Consider the following 25,054-nt stretch of genomic DNA (forward strand, 5'->3'; position numbering starts at 1 on the left):
CTTTTTTAATATCTGAACAAAGGCATGATTTGGGTTAGCAAAAGTGCCACCGTTTGTTATGATGTTTTAAAGGTAATATTTAAAGACCCACTAAAATGAAAAAAAATTGACAAAGGCTTCTCTGCAAAATATCTACACTGAGGGAAAAAAAGGAAATTGTTTTAATCTATTAAATTTAACTACAGTGCAGGAGAATAGTAATAGGATATTTCAAGTCACTGCACAGAGTTCAAAAGAGCTGTTTTGCTGAGTATAGATCAGTGAGAGAATTGGTGCTATTTAATAAAGGTTCAATGACTGCAAACTATTAGCTGATCTTTGAGACACACGATCAGCATTTAAATTCCAAGCCCCATAGCTGCTAATGGTATTACATAGCTAAATTACTTTGAGCATCTCCTAATGGGCTGGATGTCATACGAAACAACATGTAAAGAGGTTTTAGAATAAAAGTATAAGGAGATAACAGATTATTTTATTAGATCTACAGTCAAAGCTAGTAATCCTAAAGTCTCACATTGCTGTTTACTTGGATGCTGCTTTTGAACTTTGCTACCTTGGCCCACCCAGTGTTTCGTGAACTTGGTCCTACCTCTTGCCTCAGGGTCTCCAACCTTGTCCTGCCTGCCTGGAATTTCATTACATGCTTTACTTTACGGAGGCCCTCCTTCACAAAGAATCCTATGCATGTTACAGAAGGAACCAGCAAGCAAACCCTTCAGCATCTCTGATCGAATGCCTATGTGTAGGGTTGGACCTGCTTTCCTTTAGCCAAAAAGTACAGGCTATTCATGAAGCCATGGGACCTAACTTGGTGCGGCTCAGAAAAAATAAATAATTACTTTACCAAATGATAGACCCAGAATGAGCTTGTAAAGCCTGTGTCTCCCATACATAAAAGGGGGGAGCACTGAACCCAGGGCTGTAGGCATGATAAAATTACCCTATCACAGAGTAACACCCCAAACCTTAGGTAAGATTCTGTCATATTCACATAAGCATTCAGCAGCAAAGGAGCACGGCTCCTCTTTTTGCTCCTGACTCCTATTCATCTGTCACTTTTACAACATGGTTGTGCTATGCTGGTTATCTGTCAAGGTAAAGCAAGCCAGAGTCACCTAGGAAGAGAGAACCAGAATCGAGAAAGTCTCCCCACCAGACTTGCCTGTGGCATTTTCTTGGTAGATGATTGATGCTGGAGGATCCAGCTTCATGTGGGCAGTGCCACCCCTGGGCTTGTGGCACTGAGCAAGACATGACAAGCATGTCAGTAAGCAACACCCTCCACAGCCTCTGCATCAATTTCTACCTTCAGGTTCCTGCCCTGCGTTCCTGCCCTGTGTTCCTGCCCCGTGTTCCTGCCCTGTGTTCCTGCCCTGTGTTCCTGCCCTACGTTCCTGCCCTAACCTCTTTTGCCAATGGGCTGTGATGTGAACATGTAAGCAATGTAAACTCTTTTCAAGTTGCCTTTTGGTCATGATGTCTCATCTCAGCATTATAAACCACAACTGAGGCACCTGCCTTTTCTGCCATAGCAAAGTCCTCTCCTGTCTCGTGTCTTCAACAGTTTTGTCTATCTACCCGCCTTCTTGGGAATGTAACTTTAGGGAGGTGAAGAATCACTTACTATGTCCCCCAAACCTATAATAAATAGGCTGGCATATGGGTTTGCTTAATAAATGGTTTAATGAATGAGTGATTCTTAATAAATGGTTTAATGAATGAATGATCTCAGCACTGCTGCCCTATAAAAACAAACTTCCTAAAACAAACAACCCTTTTTGGTTCACGAGCAGCATTTATAGGTGTATTTTTAATTTATGGCTCTTTATTATACAAAATAATGAGCCTCAAGGTATATCTGTATATGCATAGATAATAATACATTTTAATCAAATTCAACTCCCATTCTCTACTTTTGTATCTCCCTCAACATTAGTCTCCTACCTCCTCCCAAATAGTTTTTGTCATGATTAATCTTTGTTGTTGATTTGGCTAGATTTAGAATCACCCATGTGGTGTACTGTCAGGCATTTTTATGAAAGTGTTTGTAGAAGGAAAAGCTCATCTTGAATTCAGACAGCACCATGCCATGGACTGAGGGCCTGGACAGAACACAACAGGGAAAGGAGGAAGCCAGTTGACCCAGAACACAGTACGACCAATTGCCTCACACTTTTGCAACCCTGCCTTCCAGGGCATGACAGACAGCATCCATCAAACCAGAATTTGTTTTGTCAAATGCCTTGTTACAGAAATGATTCCCTCTTCTCAAGTGCTTTGTTACACAAATAAGAAAAAAAATCTTCTCTTCCATATACTTTTATGTAATTTTTAGAAATATAGATTCTACAGGAATGAAAACAGAAGCTTTATCTTTCTGCATCTAGTTTATTTAGTTTAATAGCATGATCTCTAGTTCACTCAACTTTACTAAAAATGATATCATTCCATCCTCCTAAGGCTAGGCAATACTCTACTATGTACACATACCTCCTTTCCTTTATTAGCTAATTCATTAATTGTCACCTAGACCAGTTTGATGTCTTAGTTGTTGAGTAGTACTGTGGTAACACAAGAATTCCGGTTTCTGAATGCCACCTTAGACTCCTACAGGAATTATATATTCAGAATAGTAGTTAGTTGCATTATTTTCTCAAATCCTACAGAGTATTTTCTACCAGAAAGCATATGTCATGAAACCATGAAAGACTAAGGCACGCCTTGATCTAGAATGCAGCAATCGGGTTAGCCCACCCACCTCACAGGTCCAACTAATGCATATTCTTCTGCTGGTCCACAAGGGGCTTCGTGGCTTGTAGAGGTTAAAGTAGATATAGCTATTTAGAGATGGAGAAAGAGCATTTTATCTCTTCTAAATGCTAGAAACAAACATGGGGACAAAACTTAACTGCATTTTGCAATTACAGATATTGTGGGGTTTTACCAGTTGTGGCAATCCTGCATCAAGCAACACTGTTATGGGAATTATTTCTTCCTCCCCCAGTAGCCCCAATGATAACAATTTCAAGTTGTGGACAGTATTTTATAGACACAATACAACTTATAGACTACTCTACAGCATAAAAGGACTTGCATTCATTGGAAAATCAAAAGACTTGTTACTTCAGTATTGTCTATAGTTTAGTGGTTTAGACATAAACTTTCACTGTATTCTTAGTAAAACCAATAATTGCTCAAGTCAAATTTTAGCCATCTGTGGCAGAGGAAGGCACCATACTAAGGACTGACACCTGTAGGCAGCCCTACTGTGCCCCTTCTGGGAGAATCTATGACTCCAGTGCTTTCTCAGTGTCATGAAACAAAGCAGAAAATGGCTTACTGCTCAACCAGATGTCACAGGTATTATTTAAGTTTGTTGTTTTGCATATGTGTGTACATGTGTGTATGTGTTTATGTTGACATGGGTTTTTGCACGTATTGTGAGGGGTGCAAATGTAGATGTCATCTTTAACCATTCTCTACCTTAGTTTTTGAGACAGTCACTCATTAAACCCAGAGCTCACTAATTTGGCCAGACTCACTAGCCAATGATCCAGGGATTCATCTCCCTGCTTCTGAAATTAGAGATATATTGCGGAGGTCACATGGGCACCACGAAGTGAACTCAGTTCCTCATGCTTGCCCACAAAGAACTTTATTGAGCCATGTTGCCAGTTCAGAGCATCACTGGCCGATACTGAAGTGCTTTGTGCATTGAAAAGCAGTTTCTGACCAGTAGTGAGGAGTGAGATTCAAACTGGACATTAATTATACAGTTAATTATTAAGAATAATGACATACCCTAAGATGGGTGGTACAAACCTGAATCCCAGCTACTCTAGAGGCTAAGGCAGGAGAAGCCCAAGTTCACAGTCTGACAGGTCAACTTAGCCAGACCCAGTCTCAGGACATAAGGGAAGAGAAGAGGACTAGCGATGTATCAGCAGTAGAGAATTGGGTGAAGAACCAAGTTTACAACCGTAACCGTGCCAGAAAGAACAACAGCCTGCTCTACGGTGTCATGCAAACTGTTGGAGGTGGCATTTTAAGTACAGTAGGCACAGTGTGAGATATAATGTACAGTATATTGATGCATATATTTATTAACACAGAAAATTTGAGTCATTATCAGCTAAAGCACATTTCACATCATGTGAAATGCACAAAATAATAGATTGCCATGAGAAGGCACAAATAAATAATAAGAGAATGTAGAAAATTGGCCTCGTGGCACTAAGTTATAGTCTCAACCTTTGGCAGGGAGAGGCAGGAGGACTGGGAATTTTAGGTGAGTCTCAGCTGTACCCACTGAAGAATTTGAAGCCAGAATGGGCTATAAGGGACTATGTTTTCAAATCAAACAAGAAACACATTAAGAAAACATCAACAAAACCGGACAAATATAATTAAGTAATTAAATAAATAGAACAATCAGGCAAAGTGGGGACTGGTGGTGTGGTTCAGTAGTAGAAAACATACATATTAAACAGGACAAAAAGCCTGGGGTCCAGGCCCAGCACCATTCTGACAAGAATCAATACCTCTATGCCAATTTCAATGAAACTTTCTTATGGACAATGTTGGGGAAAAGATGAGCTAGGTCAGTTTACATTCTTAAAATACAAGTTTCCCAATTTAATTAATCTCTGGGGGTCAAGCGGAAATATTGAAGTATGTTTAAAATTAAATGTGGACAGGACAGGGAAGGCTAGAGGGAAGGGAAAGGGAGGGTGGAATCTAAACACACTGCATACATATAGAAAAAATTACCTCTACTCCCAGCAAACAGCTCACTAAAGGGTAACTTAAGTGATTTCCCTCACCAGGCCCAGAACTGTCTGGCCCACTAAGGGCTTGGCGTGCTCTACTGAAGTTGGTTCTTCTTTTGAGACTGCTCACCCTATTTTCTTCACTATGGGTCAACTTCTTTCTTATAAGACTTTCATCTTTTCCTTCAGAATCAAATCTGCAAAACCTCTAAGCGAACAGACATGCAACTAATCTCTGATATTTATACCTCAAACTCCACTACTATAAAAGTACCCACAAATCCTTCATAACTGCTCTTCCATCAGTAGTGCCCTAGGCAGCAGGACAGCAACACTGCAGCCCCCAGCCCACCCAGTTCACTTTTCCCTGTTTTCAGCTTCCCTTAACATGCACTACAGCAGATATTTCAAATCTTAGCTTCTGTTGATGAGATCTTACCGAGGACTACTCATAGGACTCTTGATATATCTTCACAGATTCCTTTACAAGAAAACTCACTCCCAGAGACAATGGCTTCCATCTGTCCAACACTAGACTTCCGTGATTAACTTGATTCTTTCCAGCCACCCCTTGGACTTGCTCCATTACTTATCCTTTCTCCGCACAAATATCAAACATCTGCTCTGCAAATCTCCCATTGGTACATCACACGAGCCTTGTGTGGGTTTCAGAGATGAGAGGACAGAGTGCCAACTTTGATCCCAAGCTTCTTACTTGTGTGGCCTTGGTTAGTTATCACCAGAAAGATTGATTCTTTATGGTTCCCTCTTTTGCATGATAGGGCAATCTAGTATGCATGTATAAAACAGGCCAAGGTTTTAGACTCCTGTACTAAGATGGAGACACACTGTAATTCCTTATCACCAAACATACAACTGCTCTATTGAGCGCATCTCTCAAAAATACAGAATCAAAGAAACAGACCAAAGGCTCAGTGGTAGAACTGGGCATGCAATAGACCCTGGGTTCGATTGCCATTGCCCTCTAGGAAGAGAAGGGAAAGAGGGAGGGAGGGAGACTGGGCCAACTCAGAGCGTGATTGACTCTCTGTCCTCATGTTCCAAGGAAAGTTAACCTTGAAATGTCCAACTTGCTTTTGTTCTCTTTCTCCTCCTTTCTTTAGATTTTTCTCTGTCTATAAAACAGACTTCATTTATTTTAGCCATCCATCATTCTCTTTCTATAAAGTAAACTAGAATAGAAAATGAAATTTAGAACATTAAATACATCACTGTGATTACATTCATTCACAGAAGTAAGCAGCAAGCATAGTGCTGGCGGCTTAACAAAATAATATTTTCAATTCATAACATGTTAGTCATGGTGCTCAGGAATATGTGTCAGCATACTTTTTCTTTTTACTTAAACTACAAGTTACAGAAATGACCACATTAAACATATAAAATATAAGAAATAGACCAGGCAGGTGGTACATTTTGTCAGTCACAAAATATGTCACAGAAGTTTGACTACCAACAATGGAGAAATAATGCTTACTCAGCAAGCTCTTCTACAAAGATGTAATAATGAATCTTTGCAAAACTTATGATCTGAGGGTTTCTGAGGGGAACAAAGAACATAGGCAAAAAACCAACAAAATCCCACCAAGAAAAAACCACCAGTGTGTGTGAGCTTGGTCTCTCTTCAGGTCCTCTAGAGAGCCAGTACCCATCTCTCTGGCACTAGAGAAGGAAATGGGCATGTTCTGGTTCTTATCTCTCACACCTGAGAACTTGACTTCAATTCCCATCATGAAGATCAGAAAACAAACAGAAAAACAAAATTATGCTTTTCAAGCTTAAACCTTAAGAAATGACAAATTAATCAAACAAAGTAAGAACACTAAGTTAGGAAGGGCTTCTGCTTTTTCTAGCATCACAGACAGCATATGAGTCTCAGAAGCAGGAGGTCCCTAGGTGTCTGTAAGAGGGGAGATGGGACACAGCAGAGCAGATAAACTGATATGGCATCTGGAAGCAGAGGCAGAGTTCTTCGGACGTTCTATGACATCACTTTGCTTAAGTCTAGTGTGAAGTAATGATATCATGACTTCATAATATGATGTGATGTCTTTCTTAGTTATTAACTTGATTAGATCTGGAATTAAGTAATATCAAAACAGCTGTGAGGGAATTATTTTTTTCTCAGTAAAATCATTTGAAGTGGGAAAATATATTTGTTGTGGTGGTGGAGGTGGTGGGTGTTTTGGTCTTGCTTTTGATCTGGTTTGATTTTCTTGTTATTGTTCTTCTTCTTCTTTTTCATTTTTGGTTGGTTTTGTTATTGTGGGTTTCTATTGTTATTTATATTTATTTTTTAATGTTTTTTCAAAAAGCTTTATTTTCATTTGGTCCAAGACGTGGGAGAGGCTCTAGTGTAGTTACAAAGCTGCTAAGTGGCTTCAGAGGTTCATTGAGGTGGAGGTCCTGAGGCTGGCTATTGCACAGCAGAGGAGGGGGCCCTTTGGAAAGCCCAGGGACCTCCCAGTCGTGCTTGAGAGTGAGCCACTAAAGAGATACTTGCCTCATCCAAGAAGTGGTTTTCCAAGAAGTCACAGAGATGAGGGTATGTGTGGGCAGAACCCAGGGATTGCAGATTTAAGAGGGCTTGGTCCAGGTTCTTCTCCAGGGATAAGGCAGCTTTCATGGTCTCTTGGGTTTTACCCCATTCATCATGAGACAACTTCTGCATATCCTGGAAGAGCTTCTCCTCAACGTGGCCTACACCCTCCAAATCCACATCATCCCACTCACAGTAGTAGCCCAGACCCATTTTTAATTTGAATCTTTTGAGGTGAGAAGATCTACCTTTATCTGGGCCACATATGCTGGCAGCCTATATACAGTACATGGATTGCTCTCACTCAGCAGCATTCCTTCACTGCCATTAGAGCCCACTTCTTTACGATTCCAGAAGGTGCTGAACACCAGCTGAGATATACAGCCCCATGGAATGAACAAGTACTGAATTCTTAGATATTCCAGTGGTAGACAGCCATGGTTGGACTAGTTGGTCTATAGCCTATAAGTCTTTAAAATAATTCCATATACATATATGTCAGGGTTCTCTAGAGCAACATAATTTATAGAATTAGATACTATATATACCATATATATCATTTATTATATGATATAGAAAGAATACATATATTAAAATGTTCTATATAAGAATCAAATTTGAGAAAGCTCTAAATGAACAAACATACACCTAATCTACTAATCTCTGATATTTATACCCAAAATTCCACTACTATAAACATACTTGCAGATCTTTTGTAATTGCTCTTCCATCAGTAGCAACTCTAGGCAGAGGTACAGCAACTCAGCAGGTCCCTGAGCCCACCACATCTACCCTTCCCTGCTGTTTTAAGCTTCCTTTACCACTATGCCATATATATATATATATATGTGTGTGTGTGTGTGTGTGTGTGTGTGTATAAATAGTATATTGTAAGTTCTGTTCATATAGAGAGCCCTGACACACACATAATATAATATATACTATATATATAGTATATACTATATACTATAAGTTCTGCACTTCTAGAGAATTCTGACTAATGCATAGACTAAAGGTCAAATGAGCTAAGGCTATAGGGCACATATACTAAATAAATGCCATCTTGGCATACTGTATCTCAGAAGGGTCTATGAGCCCATCACACTATCCTGGAGCCTCATGGTCTCTTCTCATCCTCTCCATGGATGACTTGATGCTGTCCTGTGCTAAGTGTTCATCTCATCACTAACAATAGCCTAATTTTAATACATTTCCAGGGGCAAATGTGTACTGGCTTCAGTGTGAAGAATCTGAGTACTAGTGAAGCCCCATATTTCAGTGTCACCAGGAAACAAAGCACTTAACTGCTTATGATGCCCAAAGACTACATATTTCTAATGAAATAAAAATGGAACTCCATTTATTTCATTATCAGATCTAATAAAAAATTGTAAAGGGTTCAGATACCAAGACAGTATGCTAAATTATAAAGTAACTAAGCATCTGGTTCCCTCCGTCCCACTGTTTCGCCATGTTATCATTCTTTTGGGTAGGGGCTGAGGATCTGCAGAATAGTAGCACCAGGCTCTTTAGTGCACACTGAGAAGGTGGGCGGTGCCTCCTAGAATAGCCCTCAGACTGGAGCCATAAATGAAGAGGCTCCACGCCTGTGCATTCACAGAGGGAATGGGAAAGTGTAGGTGTGAGCTCAGACATGTATAGATCTCTAATTCAAAGCAGAGAACAGAGGGACAAATGATTGTGGCCATTTAAAAATTGAGAAAGCAGACTGTGTTTGTGGTAACACAAAGTCCTACAACATATAACAATGCCTTACTGCTGTCTAAATCTTCCCACCTCATTGTAGTCTATTGTTTATGACCTCATTACCCCTGTGCACCTGGTCAGTTCTGATAAACAAATATATAACTATTTGTTTAAAGGTCTCTGTCTTCCTTTTTTCTGTCTCTTCCAGGCTGTAGTTGCTAATATAGATTTTCAGCCACTTCTTCCCTGTAAATCTATCGAGAGAGGGAAAACAAGTCCTGGAAACCAGGGTTTTTGCAGATAAGGCAAAATTCTCAACTCAAAACCAGAGATCGGAGTCTCCTGGGTCTGTTTCAGAACTGCCTTACAATGTTCCTGGAGTATCAAAGTCTATTTTAAATGCCATAAGACATTATATAAAAAGACGTTGGAATGAGCTGTCTTTCCTGTGCAAAGCATAAATACTGTCCCTAAAATGTTGTTATGGACAACCACCCCCTTGTTAGTAATAGATAACCATCTAGAAAACAATTAAAAAGCTGTGTGTGTGTGTGTGTGTGTGTGTGTGTGTGTGTGTGTGTGTGTGTGTGTGTGAGATAAGCTAGCCATTTATGAATGAAACAGCACTGAATACAAACGACAGAGTAAAGTACAATTATGCAAATCAGGAAGAAAGGGCGTAGAAAAGAGTAAACAAAGTAATTTGGTTTTGTGGGGAGAGGAATTACTTGTCCTTTCTTTGTCTAGCATTAGAAATCACTTCCTATAGAAAATTCTCTGCTTTCTGATTCCACTCCATAGGGTCTGAATATGCCAATCAGTCACATTCCTGGTCTTCCATGAGGCTGGGGATGGGGTACGTGGTGTAAGTTTGGCCAGTCACATATACCTACTGTAGAAGTCAGGGCTAAGGAGGCACACACAGAACCTTAAACAATGAACACCCAGTGCCCTTCCGCATCAGCAGGACAGAGAAGCAAGCCCCAGCGTCTGGATTATCAGCAAGAGCTGCTTTTTGCCAACCAGCTCTGCAGAGAACGTTTGCCCATGATGCTGCCTACAAAGAGCTCATCATCAGATATCCCAACCATCTGTACCATGGTGCACAGTTTGGTATGGCTAACAATTCTGTAAGCCAGTCAAGAAATGAAATTACCCTTTCTGCCTAAATCAAGACATGCCAGAGTCTGTTATGCACACTTAATGCTATGAAGCTGACCTAATTGTGCACGTTGCCACCTCAAAGAAATTGCATAGAACTAAATTTTTAATTAGTAAAGCTATCACTTCTCAAGATATGATTTTTTTGGCCTATTTTTCAAAGGCTTTACTCAAACTCCCTACTTCAGGGACAGAAATCATACTCTCAAAGAATAAATAAGATATTTGAAAATACGTAATTTCTCTTCCCAAATGTCCAAATAAATTAGAATGAAAGATCTATTAAAAGATGAACAAGATTTAAAAAAAAAAAAAAAAAAAAAAAAAAAACCCAGACCCTCAAATTTCATTTCACCCTGTGTTCCTGGCATTGGACAAGGAATAGATTACTCCAGGCAAAATTCCCCATGCTGACTACTCATTAGCTTATTCAAAGTGGTTTAAATGGCTCAGCCTATTGCCAAATTGACTCCTGCCCAAATTTCCCTGGCACACAAATTACTGAACAGTTAACGCTCCTATTAGTAATCTCAGCAGGAGCCAGAACATGCCAGAGCAGAGCTCTTTCTGGGCCTTGCAGGCGCGGCCACAGCAGCACATGGGCCAAAAGTCTCAGAATTACCAAAGAGATGTGTCAGTCTGATAACAAACAATTGAACCCCAAAACCTGAGGAAATTGCCTTCACAGATTTCCACAGCAAAACAAGGAGGGAGATTTAATGAAAATAAAGGACTTCTCAACTACAGTTTGCCTTATACGAAGGGGGTTGAAGGCATTTGGTTAAAATCTTTACGTTTCACACTAAAGGTAACAGATAGTTTCCTTGTTTAAGAAGAAAATAAAAAGATAACTTTGGGGCTTCTGGTTTTATCAGCCAGTATTTTCTTTAGTATATACAGGGAAGAATGCAAATCTTAAGTCTTTTGCACACACAGAAATCTACTGGAAGAAAATATTTTTAAACACACAATCGCCACCCAAAATGCCATTCACTGAGACTTTGCAGCCAATGAATCTGACCATAAAAGAACTCTTGTATCCTGTTATACAGGGGAGGCCAGCCCACTGGCTCGTTTTATATGAGCCTCTCAGGGCCCATAGGACAGAAACAATTTCCTTTCTCGGCCGGCCAGGTTGGAAATGACCCAGTCATTCAGAAACAAACAGGATGTGCGTTGATGGAAGAAAAAAAATGTCAGCTAGATAATAAAACCTTTGATCCAACTACAAATGGGCCCTTTCTTTCCTCTTGAAAGTGAAACGCTAAAATCCAGGCTATAAGAAAAATTCTGAAAATTATACATTTTCAGACAATGAATAATAAATAAGACAAAATATTTTCTTAAGTTTTGATAATATAGCATAAATTCCAGCAGAAATCACTTATTATTATCCAGCTCATTGGACATGCTAAGGACATAATTGAAAGGTATCCTCTCCCAGAAATAGAGATGAGTTTCAGTGACATCAGCTGCAGTACACTGGCTTTGCTTGTGCAGTTTGTGGGGAGTTTTGAGGACCTCTAGAGACCTTAGTGGCTACTGAAGGGTTGGTAGGAGGCTGTGGAGTCCAGGGGAAAAGATTTCGCTTCCCATCATGGAGAACCCTGCTCTGCTTTTTTCCTTTTACCTTTCTCCTGCTTTGGTTTTCTGCTATGTAACATGCTGATAAAAAGATCTGTTCTTATTCCACATCTACAGCAGACATTGCCATTCATATGTTAATGAAAGATGGGACTAGGGCAAAAACACACAGCTTAAATGATGAAATTATAAATATTTATAGTAAAACCCGTTCACACTATTGTCTACCATGTGTTACATGTGGGATGTAAAACATTCTTTGAAACACTGCTTTAGGCTTTCATGACGGCAGGGAGAAAGTGTCCATTTTAATTTTAATTATATCAGAGAGCAACAGACTCTATAGTCTACTACTACTTATAAAGGGAACTATTTCTTTCAGCAGCTTATTAGGACAAAATAGAGACTTCTATTTCCTTATGGCTAAACTCTGTCTGTCTCTGTCTGTCTCTGTCTCTCTGTCTCTCTGTGTGTTGTATAAAATTAATCTGCCTTGAAATATGTACTCAAGTGTAAGAAGAAGGGGTATGTTAATGGGGGAGGGTTTAAATGAAGAGATGTGTGGTTGAGACCTGCCTAGGTTTAAGGAGGACATTTGGTGACAATCCTGCCAACCCTCATTCTAGTTTCTTTAGCTACTTTCATTGTTGTAAAGAAATAGCAGGAGATAGAACAATAAAAGCTTCCATTTGTATTTTAATTTTGATGTTGTTTCGGATCGCAGAATCTCCTATCATTTAGAACTATCTCAATTTTCCACCTTCCAGCTTCCCAAGTACCAGGGCGGCAAGCATGACCCAAAATGTCTGCTTACAAAGAAGTATTTTAAGTCGAGTCTATATAGACTACCCTGGGGACCACCACATGTGATGGGAGAGTCCTGGCTGAACTATAGAATGAAGGAACTTTCTGGCGAGATGCATTTTATGGCACTGGGGAAAGGAAGCCCACTCCCACCAAACCTATATTTTAGAGAAATTATTAAACATTCCATGAAAATAATCCTTTTATGATCTTATTATTTCTAGATACATTGTGTACTCATAAGAACTTATCCCAATCATTCCTAAAGTATGAATATTGTGATATTCAATAAACAGCTACCACAGGAGATGGTTTTGCTGTTCCACACGAGTAGAGGAAAACCAGACAAATGTCTCAGTACCTTCTTCTGTCTGCTCTCGGCGGCAGCCAGCTGTGCGGACATCCTTTCTTGCATTTTTCTGCAGTGGGCCATGACAGCTTCAAGAATGGAGAGTGGGTTGGTGCAGACCGGCTTCTCTTTGTCACCAGCACCTGCTTCATAGTCTCTCTGGAGTGCCAGGAAGGGGTCGTTTAGATTAAATCTCCCATACCGTTCCTGGATGAACACCTCCTTCCTGCGAGCCTATGAGAGAATGAGTTGAAGAAATAAACGAACGGGAAGTAACGGGAAGATATTTATCCCCAGGTTTTGAGATGTCTTTCCCACGTGGTACTCAAAGCTGCTTGCGGTGAAGGCTGACAGTGTCCTCAGGAGGTAAGTCAAGGCCCAGTAGGGGCCCCAGTCTTGGCAACCCTGGCAAGCCATTTAGCCTATTTTTTTAAAGTTTCTTCTTGCTATAATTTACATTTTGCCTGTCCCCAAAGACCCACATGTGGAAAGCTTGGGCCCCAGGCCCTGGAGCTATTGGGGGTGGTAGACTCTTCAGAAGGTGGGAGGAAATCAGACTACTGGGAATGTGCCCTTGAGTAGTATTAGGATAAGACTCTCCATCCCCCTTTCACTTTGCTGGCTGACCTCCGGCAAACAAGTCTCCAGCTTAACAGACTCCTGCCTTGACATATCTCACCACTGTAATGGGGACTTACGCTGCTGAAACCGGTCCACAGTGATGCCCCTCCTGCTTTTAAGGTGACCTCCCCAGATATTTTGTCATGGCTATTGAAGGCTTGTATACTTCCCAGAAGAATAATGTTGCCAGGGGTGGGGAGATTGATCAATGGTCACAGTGCTTGCTATACAAGCAAGGAGGCCCTGAGTTCAATCCTTAGCACCCGCGTTATGAGTTGTGTGCAGCACACATAACCTTACCACTGAGAGGCAGACACAGCTAGATCCCTGAGACTTATTTTCAGAAAACCTAGCAACAGAGCAAGCCCAAAGTTCAAGCAGAATCTATGTATCAAGGGAATAAAGCAGGGAATAATTGAACGGGGTATCCAAATTCTTCTCCAGCCTACACATGTGCATGCATGTACATGTACACACACACACACACACACACACACACACACACACACACACTAGTGCATATAACAAGGGGGAGAGGGGGAGAAGGGGGAGGGGTAGAGGGAGAAAGACATACAGTGAGAGAACAAATTTGAAATTTACACTAAAGTGATATAAGTAAAACTTTTAAATAAAAACAATACAAATAAAATGTTCCTACAATCCTTTCTTCCTTCAAAAACCTGAACTATAGGTGTAGTCCTTTCTGGTAAAATGGGTCAGGCTGGAGAATGCAGAATGGTTCCAAAAGTCCCTTCTATTCCAGAAGACCCAACTTTTATTCCCAGCATCCACAGGGAATCTCACAACCATCCTGATCTTAAGTTTCTGGAGATTCAATGCCCTCTTCAGGCCTCGGCCTCCTTAGGCACCAGGCAAGCATGTGGTGCACAGATATTCATGCAGACAAAATACCCATACACTTTAGATAGATAAATGATAGACAGACATATAGATAGGATAGATAGGTAGGTAGGTAGATAGATACATGATAGATAGATAGATAGATAGATAGATAGATAGATAGATAGATAGATAGATGATAGATAAGTAGATGGATGGGTGGATAGATAGATGGATAGATGGATAGATGAATGGATGGATGGATGAATGGATGGATGGATGGATGGATGGACAGTAGGTAAATTAATGATGGATAAAACAAATACATAAAAAAGATGCTTAGAACTTTTAATTGTTATTTATTTAGTGTCTGTGAGTACACTGTAGCTGTCTTCAGACACACCAAAAGAGGGTATCGGGTCTCACTACGAATGATTGTGAGCCACCATGTGGTTGCTGGGGATTGAATTCAGGATCACGGGAAGAACAGTCAGTGTTCTTAACCACTGAGCCATCTCTCCAGTCCAAATTATTTTAAATAAAGTTAAATTCATGATCATTGCCAACTATACACACGTATCCAATTATACTGTATCTGATAAATTTCTATAATTAAAACAATTTTTAGGCAAAGTAAAATTAGAAACATTGATAATAAAAAATTAGAAAAAATTATCTCTTCTGACAGAATTTATATTTCAAATGGCAATCAAGCTAAGTTAAATACATAAATAAGCTTGCTGTATTTTTCTTAGTCTGAACAGCATTGAAGAAAAATGAGATAATTTGTAAAATTCTTTATATAAGAAAATATATTCATACTTTGTTAAAATGTATCCAACTATAAGGGCCAAAAGAAAAATTAATAAAATAAAGTCATACTGTTGAGGGTCATTAAGGTATAGCTCACAGAGTTCCAGAAAAGAATGCAACCTTGTCTGAATCCAAATGTCAGCCCATCAGTGAAAGTTCATTTCACACTTATGTAATAAGCACCACATGCAAATTTTCTATAAATAGCCTACGAAGGATTTTACATGAAATGGAGAATAGCAGTGGAAATATACCTACTTTCCCTGATTCAGGTCATTCTGAAATACCTACTAAAACATTTACTGACACTGAAGAAGACGCCAAATTACAATAATTCAAGACTGATCTCAAATGTCAAACATTTTCACAAGAAATATTTACAGTTCCCTGCTTTAGCACAGCTACACAGAGCTAAGATTTTCCATTTTTAGGTGACTTTCAGCAAGCTGAAACCAGAGACACAAGTGCCATGACATGTTTTTCTTTTTAATTTTTTTCCTATTACTAAATTAGATTAGAAAGTGAAAACGCATTTAAAAAGTTCAGTTTCCTCAAGCTGCCTTTCAGCAGCTTTCAGAAAATTATTTTAAATTAAAAAAAAAAAAAATAATACCAAGGCTTAGGAGTTAAAAGCATTTCATGCCCCTGGATTCTTCCTAGAGAATCTTATCATCAATCACAGAGATTAGGTCCCGCTTCAGAGGTGCAACTTTAAAATCAAAGCCACCGTGGGCTTCACTTTCCTGTTATCATGTGTGTGACGCAAAGACCCCTGGAGATTGAAATGTTCAAGTCCTGTGGTTGTTACATCATTCAGTAAGCCAAAAGCCACCATATGAGGAGGAACTACTACGGCGGTCTCTTTCCTTTAATCCAAGCCCTCGCCTCTTCTTTTTGCCCCCTCTGAACTGAGAACACTGGACATCAATGAGCACCCATGGGAGATAAAGGGGGTAGGGGTGCCATATTTCCTTACCCTTTGAGCACAGAAAATATGTCTAGCATTCTCCACAAAGTACACTGTTAGGGCCCTTCCACTCGGACTCCTTAATAAATGCCATAATTTAAGACACAGCAACTAATATCCAAGGCTCATTACAAAATGGAACATTTGTTCGAAGACCATGCAAAATTTCAAGGTGGCCATAATGCAGCTTTAAACTAAGTATAGGGCTCCCTAAGTGTGGGGTCTGCAAGCCACAGAGGCATCTCTCCCTGTGTTCCTTATCATGCAGCGTTTGAGATGCAGCTGCTGTTGACTTAGGCCCTGTTCTCTCCACACAGTCAGAGCACAGGGAACCAGGTTTGTTCCCAAGCTCTCATGCCCACTGTACAACCCTGTCTCTGTGAAATGCTCACACACATCTTATCCAAATCAAAGGTCATAGCTTCTGTAAGATGATCCTCATTAACCAACTCTACACGTTCACAAAAATGGCTCCTGGTTTTACTCTATGGCCAATTGGCACACACATCTGCAGTGAGTTGGTAAGTTTGAGTATTTTGTGTTAGAGATTGAAACCAGGGCCTTGCACATACTGGGCAAGAACTCTACTACCATGAACTATATCCCTAGTGTGTACATATATATGAATGAAAAGTTCTCACTAAATTGTTCAGGCTGGTCTTGAACTTGCAGTCCTTCTCAGTCTCCCAAATACCAGGAATTGGAGCCCTACTTTATCATGGCCAAGCTAATTTTGTTCTTGAAGTTCTCTGTCTCTCTGTCTTCTGTCTCTCTGTCTCTGTCTCTCTCCCTCTCCTTCTCCCCTCCCTCTCTCCTTCCCTTCATTTCTCCCTCCCCTTCTCTCTTTCGATGGATTTTGGTTTCCTTCAGTGGTCTCTGCATTGCAATGAGAAGTTTCCTTGATGAAGGTTAATAACAGCATCTTAAACCAAGGGAGACACAACTAAATGAGGCAAGACCAATAGCACAACATTCTGAAGACAAATGATTCTTCAATAAAAATCTTATTTGGGGGTCAACATTCAGTTATATAACACAGTGCCTGCCTAACATGTGTGAGACCCTAGGTTCAAGTGTCATGACCAAAACCAAAGAAAAAGAAAAACTATTCCTTTCTAATCTCTAACAACCATGCTGTTTGATATTCTTAAAGTGAACAATATTGAGAAATCTAAACTAGGTTTCAAATACTTTTTCTGAAAACATGCACCTTGTCCTTCACTTTAGTAGGTAATGTTTATTATGCATTCCCTGTTCAAGTTACACACAGCCGTTATAGTTCCATTGGCTTATTTTGGGAGAGTCATGTGTGCTGCATCTTGGGATGGTAGAAGCAAGCTGGAAAAGTCATCCATCAGTCCGTCCCTCCCTCCCTCCCTCTTTCCCTCCCTTCCTTCCTCTCCTTTCTTCCTTCCTTCCTTCCTTCCTTCCGTCTGTCCTTCCTTCCTTCCCACCACATGGATCTCAAGGGAAGAGAACCCATGGCTTCAGGCTTACTTGCCAAGCATCTTTATCAACCCAGGCATCTAGCTGGCCCTGAAATTTCATCTTAACAATCCATTTTTCACTACTGGACATAAACTCACCACAAAAACTTATTTTATGTTGCCAACATTTGTCATAATAGTATCTCAAGTAACTTCTGAACATATAATCTATCCTTAAATCTCAAGTGACCTTTGGATAAATGAGTTAAAATTAATTTTTGAATCACATGAAATATATTCAACATAACTTTTCAGTTTTGCCCAATAGCTTTTATAGTTTGAGAATATTTAACATAATTTTGTTATGCTTTTGTTGTATTTAATTTTGTTTTTAAATTCTTAGCATTATCTACTATAGTAAGATATGGAATCTACTAAGATATCCCTGAAATAAATAAGAATAAATAAAATGTGATATATACATATGCATATACACACAAAAGACATTACTGTGCAAAAAAATGAAAATTTGACTTTTGTGGGAACATGGCTGGAAATGAAAGATATTACATTAGGTGAGATGAACTGAGTATAGGAAAATGCTCCACATTATCACTCATGTATTGAAGCTAAAATAGAAATGGGGCACGAGAGTGGTCACTGTGCGGTAGGAAACATGAGGAAATGGGGAAAGGCTAAATAACAGTGAGTAACAACATGGCGAGAGGCAGGCAGACAGCTCTCACATCTGTAATCATCTGACGGCTGCAGAGCATTTGTAAAATTATGCATTAAAGTTTCTCCTGCTACAAAGAAATGATAACTAATTAAGAGTTGAAAACCAGCAACTATCCAGATTTAAATATCACATGTTATGGATAGACATCAAATCAACAAAAAGTCTTCCATAAAGGTGCACAATAATTTGCATGAAGTAAAAATATGAAGATTTAGAGGCTTCAATGACTTAATTGTAGCATGTTAAAATTACTTTTAAAAACTTCCTGAAAATGTTGCAGAATTATATACGATCATGCTCATAAACATAGATATGCCAACTATGTTGCATTGTAAATATGGATGACTCTAACCCTTACAATGAAGTACAAGAGACATGCCTTAGGTTCTAAGGACAGAAACAGCAGCTGTGTGTGTTGCTAAATGTCTATGTACACACGTTCCTGACATCTACTGATGTTAAAATGAGAGAAATCAAGGAAGGCCTCTTGTTTTGTAAGACATCGTAGAGTTAGACAACAAACCTGACCATATTTTTCATGTCTCTAAAACCATAAATACACTGCCAAGTTTCTATGACTCCACATCAGAGAACATGTGTTTCCTAAACCAACACCTACACACATGCTGGTTACTTTCAGTTTTCAGATACTAACTGCATCCTATGAGCATACAAAAATGTCTTTGCATATTAGACATACTCAAAGGTTTGTATATCCCTGTTTTTTTATGTTATAAGCAGTGTTTATGGAAGAAGGCGATTCTATAATTTAAAAGGCACTTTTGGGTACAGGCTGATTAAGAAAGCAGTTGTTCATCTTTATCCAAAAGTTGAAAGTCACAAAGAGCATGCCCTGAAGTAAATATTCTGCAATAGCTACTATACTTCATCTTAACCAAAAAGTGGAGAAGGGATACGATTTCGGTTCTTACCACACATCCTGAATGACAGAGTACCCACACTACAACTGATTTTTTAAAACATCTTTCATAATACAGTTTGAGGTAGGGATGGTGATTTCCCCAGAATTATTGTTGAGAATAGTTTTCACTGTCCTGGGTTTTTTGCTACTCCCCATGAATTTGGAAATTGTTCTTTCTAACTCTATGAAAACTTGAGTTGGAATTTTGATGGGAATTGCATTGAATCTGTAGATTGCTTTTGGCAAGATAGCCATTTTTACTATATTAAACAACGCTAATACATGAGTATGAGAGATCTTTCTATCTTCTGAGATCTTCTTCAATTTCATTCTTCAGAGACTTGAAGTTCTTGTCATACAGATCTTTCACTTGCTTGGTTAGAATCACTCCAAAGTGTTTTATATTGTTTGACAGGATCCTGATATGGATGTCTCCTGAGAGGCTCTGCCAGAGTCTTACAGCTCTGATACAGCTTAAGATGCTTGTAGCTAACCAACAGACTGAGCATGGGGACCCCCATGAAGAAGTTGGAGAAAGGACTGAAGAAGCTGAAGGGGTTTGCAACTTCATAGGAAGAAAAACCTATGACCAGACCCCTTAGAGCTCTCAGGGACTAAACCACCAACCAAAGGGAACACATGCGGCAATCCATGGCTCCAGCCACATTTGTAGCAGAGGATGGTATAGTCTGGCATCAACAGGAGAAGCCATTGGTCCTGTGAAGGCTAGTTTCCCCAGTGTAGGGGAATGCCAGGATGTTGAGGTGGGAGGGGAAGCATCCTCATAGAAGTAGGGGGAAGAGGCTTGGGAGAGGGGAGAACTAGGAAAGGGGATAACATTTGAAGTATTAAGTACATAAACTTGCCAATAGAAATAATCTTTCTACATTGTATATTAGAATACTAAAACATCATGTCAGATTTTTGGTGCTATGACAAAATAACCTGACATAAACAAATTAAAAGAGGAAAGGTTTATTTGGAATCACAGTTTCACCCAGGTTGCCTGCTCTGCTCCTTCTACACCCGCCATGGAGCATGTAACAGAGGCTGTTCATCTTGGCAGACAGAAGAGAAGGAGAGTACTCAGGAAAAGATAAATCTCTAAAAGAGATTTGCTCCAGTAACCTACTTTCTCCTGTGAAGCTTCAGAACCTTCTAAATCATACAACTGGGGAGCCCAAAACTTTGACATGCAAGGTATTTCCAAATCATAACAAATATGTATGATATATGTTGTGATCTCCTTACGTTCTGCTCAAAAGCGAATGGAATTTTTTCCAGTTGGAGTTAGAACGTGGTTGTTCCAACTGGATATGTGGGAAAGTTTAGGGACTTGGAAAGTTGGAGACCTTACTACTGGATTGCTAGACATTGTGACTATTTATTTGCCCAACAAGCTAGGCAGCAAACTTGGTGTATATCTTGCATGCTATTAGCCAATGTGAAATGGCAGACTTCTGGTGAACTACTGTTGACAGGTGTTCAAGTCCATTTAACAAAAAGTCTGGTTCATTTTGCTACAGCATACACATAATTCAAGTGGTTTGGTCAGCACGACATCAGTCTGTAATCTCCGGTTTCTCCAAAAAAAATCTACTCACTGGATGCCTCACCATGCTAAGCCTTACTCCAGCATTTTTCCTTTTAGCTCTTTTCAAATGGATTGTGTTTATTAAATGGACACACTTAGCCCAGCCCAAGGAAAACAACACATTTATAATGCATGCTTGTCAGATGGCTAAAAGTAGCACTTACCAGACTTAAGCAAACAGAATATGGAGCCAAGAGCCTCCTGAGGAAAGAGCTCAGGAATCAGGGTCAAAGTCAAAATCCTCAGCAGAGAAGTAATTCTAGATGTGGCAAGTGAGGACATGTTTAGCACTTGGTCCCAGGAAGGACGCAACCACTTGATCTCATTTTGATCTGATGACAGCTGAGAACAGCTTCAGGAGCACCACAGGGGGTTGAAGTACCTGTTCCTTGGTTCACAGTCTATCAAAATGACGGGTTTTTTTTTTGTATTCCCTAACTGGATCCAACATAACAGGTATCCTCTGGGTATAGTCTTCTGACAATAGAATCTTTGCCGTCACTCTGAGATACAAACCTTCAACACTGCAGATTCACCATCACCCTCATTCTTTAAGCTGCTTGAGACAGCTTCTTCTTTACCCAAAGGCATCTCCTCCTGATAGCTCCTGCTGACTGCATCTACTTTTGCCTTAACTGGAAACAACCAGAGGCTTTAGGTTCAAGTAGCTGAGTACATGCCCAAACCACTGAAAAATCATTTACCCAGGTTACACTAAACATGCTTTTCTGTCTTAATATTCTTATACACAGTTTATCTTCTTAGACATTGAACTGTGCAACAGAGTATTTTTAATGTCCTTCTTGTCTGAAAATAGCCTAAACCACTCTTGAACTCACTGGACAGATGAGCATGACCTTGAACTTCTGCCTCCATTTCCCAAGTACTGGGGTTACAGGTGTATACAGTGGGGTTTACAGTGCTAGAAATCAAACCCAGGGCTTCCTGCGTGGTAAGCAAGCACTTTACCAACTGAGCTTCATTCCCAGCCCATATTTCATTACTTCTAAGAATGGCAGAGCAATAGCTGGGTATAGTCCCATGTGCTCAGACTTCTAGTATTCAAGATGCCGGGCAAAAAGATTGGGCTCAGGAGTTTGACCTAAGCCTTGGTAACATAGAAAGATCTCATTTCTTGTTCTCTCTTTGCCCCATCTACTGCTAGAATGAAGACCATTCTCAGCTATCATGTGGCTGACATTCCAGAAGATGTCGACATTGCTCTGAAGGGGCACACAGTCATTGTGAAGGACCCCAGGAAAACTCTGCAGAGGGACTTTAATCAGTGTAGAGCTGAGTCTTCTTGGAAAGGAAATGTCTCCATGTTGACAAATGGTGGGGTAACAGAAAGGAACTGGCCACTATCAGAACCATCTGCAGCCATATTGGCAGAACATGGTCAAGGGTGCTGCACTGGGCTTCCGTTACAAGATGAGGTTGTGGATGCTCACTTCCCTATCAACATCATTATTCAGGAGAATGGGTCTTTGGTTGAAATCCAAAATTTCTTGGGTGAAAAATACATCCACAGGGTTCAGATGGGGACAGATGTTGCTTGTTCTGTCTCTCCAGCCCAGAAGGATGAATTAATCCTTGAAGAAAATGATATTGAGCTTGTTTCATATTCAGAGGCTCTGATTCAGCAGCCACAACAGTTAAAAACAAGGAGATCAGAAAGTGTTTGGATGGCATCTGTGTGTCTGAGAAGGGAACCGTGCGGCAGGCTGACGAATGAGACCTCAGTTTCCAAGCTCCAGAAACAAGATCCTGATCACAAGTACAGTTTGGGGACAATAAAAGACTTACATATTGAAAAAGAAAGAAAGGGAGAAAGAAAGGAAGGAAGGAAGGAAGGAAGGAAGGAAGGAAGGAAGGAAGGAAGGGAGATCTCATTTCTTAAAGAAGAAGAAAAAGAGTTAATAAGGGGATGCTGGCAATAAAGACTATTGAACATACTCAACAATACCTAACATATGTTTGCATGTATGAGGAAAGCATTGATGTAAAGAAAGGACTTGAAGGGAATTTGCATTGGGTCGAGGAAGCCTTTTTTCCAGGAGGAACAGCTAATGTTCAGGTAACTTCTTGGTTTATGCCTCAGAAGTACTTGAGCGTGAAATTCATTTCACAAAAATGAGTCATTAGAAAGATAGGGGGTAATTAGTTTCCCGAATCGACTCTTAAAGGAGCTTCGAAGGCCGGTACATTAGTTGACTTTCTATTGCTGTGATTAAACACCATGACCAAGACAACTCAGGGGAGGAAGAGTTTATTTTGAGCTCACAGTTGCAGAGGGGAAAGAGTCCATCACTATCATGGTGAAGAAGTGTGACAGCCAGCCACCACAGGCATGGTGGCAGAAACAGCTGCTGAGAGCTTATAGAAAAAGAACAAACAGGAAGCAGAGCTAGCAGGCTTGGGAACCTCAAAGTCCCACCCTAGGGACCTACCTCCTCCAGCAAGGCCACACCTACTAAGCCTTTACAAACAGGGCAAACAACTGGGACCAAATATTCAAATGTCTGAGAATATGAGCGACATCTTTCTCACTACCACTCAGCAGAACATGACTCCTTATGAGCTCTTTTGGAGAAATTCACAGGCAAGAAGTAAAACCTCAACCATTACTATGATTGTTAATTGGCACAGTAAATATATTACAGATGTCCTTATCTTTTCATTGCTCAAAACAATCAGGTAAACTATATTTAAAGTGTACTGGTTGTTGGTGGTGGTGGTGGTAGTGGTGGTGGTTTGGTTTGGTTTTCTTTGTTTGCTGCTGTCAGGATGTGGATCTAGAATGTTCCCCAGAGCTAGGTGTTAATGGCTTGGTTCCCTGTTCAGTGCTACTGGAAAGTAATGAATACTTTAAGAGGAAGGGCTTTGTGGGAGGTTTAACTAATACAACATGCTTTGGCATGCTTTGAAGACAACTGTGGGACCCAGGTCTCTCCATCTTCTTTGTCCTCAGTCGTGAGATGAACAGCTCACTACGTAACACACTCCAACCATAAGGCACTCATCTGTGCTATCTCATTCGTATTCCACGAGTCTAAAAGCAATGGGTCCACTCACCCACTTACCACATGGTACCTCCAAAACCATGAGCTAATATAAACTGTTTCTCTTAGAAATATTAGGTGTTTTAGTATAGTACTAGAAAGCTGACATACCTGTAATCCTCTTAGGAAAGAAACTAACAGTTACTCTGTGAGCTGTATTGATAATGTCACAATAGATAACATTGATCCATGTAAAAGCTTGACGTGTATTAATTAAACCTCCCATAAAGCCTTTCCTCTCAAAGTGTCCATAACTTAACATCCATAAAAAACTTGAATCGACTCATCTTATTAGAAGTTGGAATTACTTACATTCATATATAAATAAAACAATAATTTAAAAATATTAAGAAAAAGAAAAATCCTTGTTGAAAACTTAATATTTACTGTTTAATTTATTTCTGCCTGACAAATGGCTTAGGTAATAGCCATTATTTTAATTCACATTTTATAGAAAGCAGATGAAAGCTTAGAACAATTTATTAACTAGCCCTAGATCCGTTAACAAGAGATGATATTTCACCTAGGTAGTTTATTCAAAGTCTATACTTCTGAATGCTGAAAAGAATATTTTGGAAGACAAGAGAAAAGATGTCAGAGATAAATGTTATACACAACTTTACTCAAACCACTACAAAAAACCCCACAAAACCAAAAATAAAATAAATCAAGGTTTAAAAGGCAGAATCAAGGCTGTTGAAGAAGTTAGAGCATTGTATGTAGTACATTTACAGCCAACAGTCTGACCACATGCTGACAGATTTAATAAGACTTAGCCAGTTTCCTATAAGACTTTTACAGAATATATTATGCATGTGTTAAACAAAATGACAGTAGTTTGTATGTGTCTATTTTTCCCTCCAAAGTCCTGATAACCTCAAAATTAAAACTAGCCGACACCAGCAGTAACATGCACTTGAAGACAACTGAGAAAACCCTATCTGCAGCTCTGGACAACCCTACACGGCTGCCACCACCCCGGGTGCTAATGGTGCTAATGCTTTTAATCCAGGGGTGACGATTGAAATGATGACTGCATCTGACTAGATTGGCTTTCAGAGGCAGAGGAACGAGAGTCAGGTTAAGGACAAAGAAGCAAAAATGAATAATGGTTTAATCAATAGTACGTTCA

General features: G+C 39.8%; 1 protein-coding gene across 4 annotated transcripts in view; it reads right to left on the reverse strand.

The window, feature by feature from the left end:
* Nucleotides 1-25,054, reverse strand: part of CTTNBP2 (cortactin binding protein 2) — a gene marked incomplete at its 5' end in the record, with an annotated part of 137,984 nt that overhangs the window by 65,154 nt on the left and 47,776 nt on the right. For all 4 annotated transcript variants that reach the window (XM_080936326.1, XM_080936325.1, XM_080936324.1 and 1 more), the window contains one exon: nt 12,950-13,171. In XM_080936326.1, coding sequence (XP_080792452.1) covers nt 12,950-13,171 — 222 coding nt within the window. The remainder of the gene's footprint in view (nt 1-12,949; nt 13,172-25,054) is intronic.

The sequence above is a fragment of the Micromys minutus genome, assembly GCF_963924665.1.
Source record: "Micromys minutus genome assembly, chromosome: 23".
Taxonomy (NCBI): domain Eukaryota; kingdom Metazoa; phylum Chordata; class Mammalia; order Rodentia; family Muridae; genus Micromys; species Micromys minutus.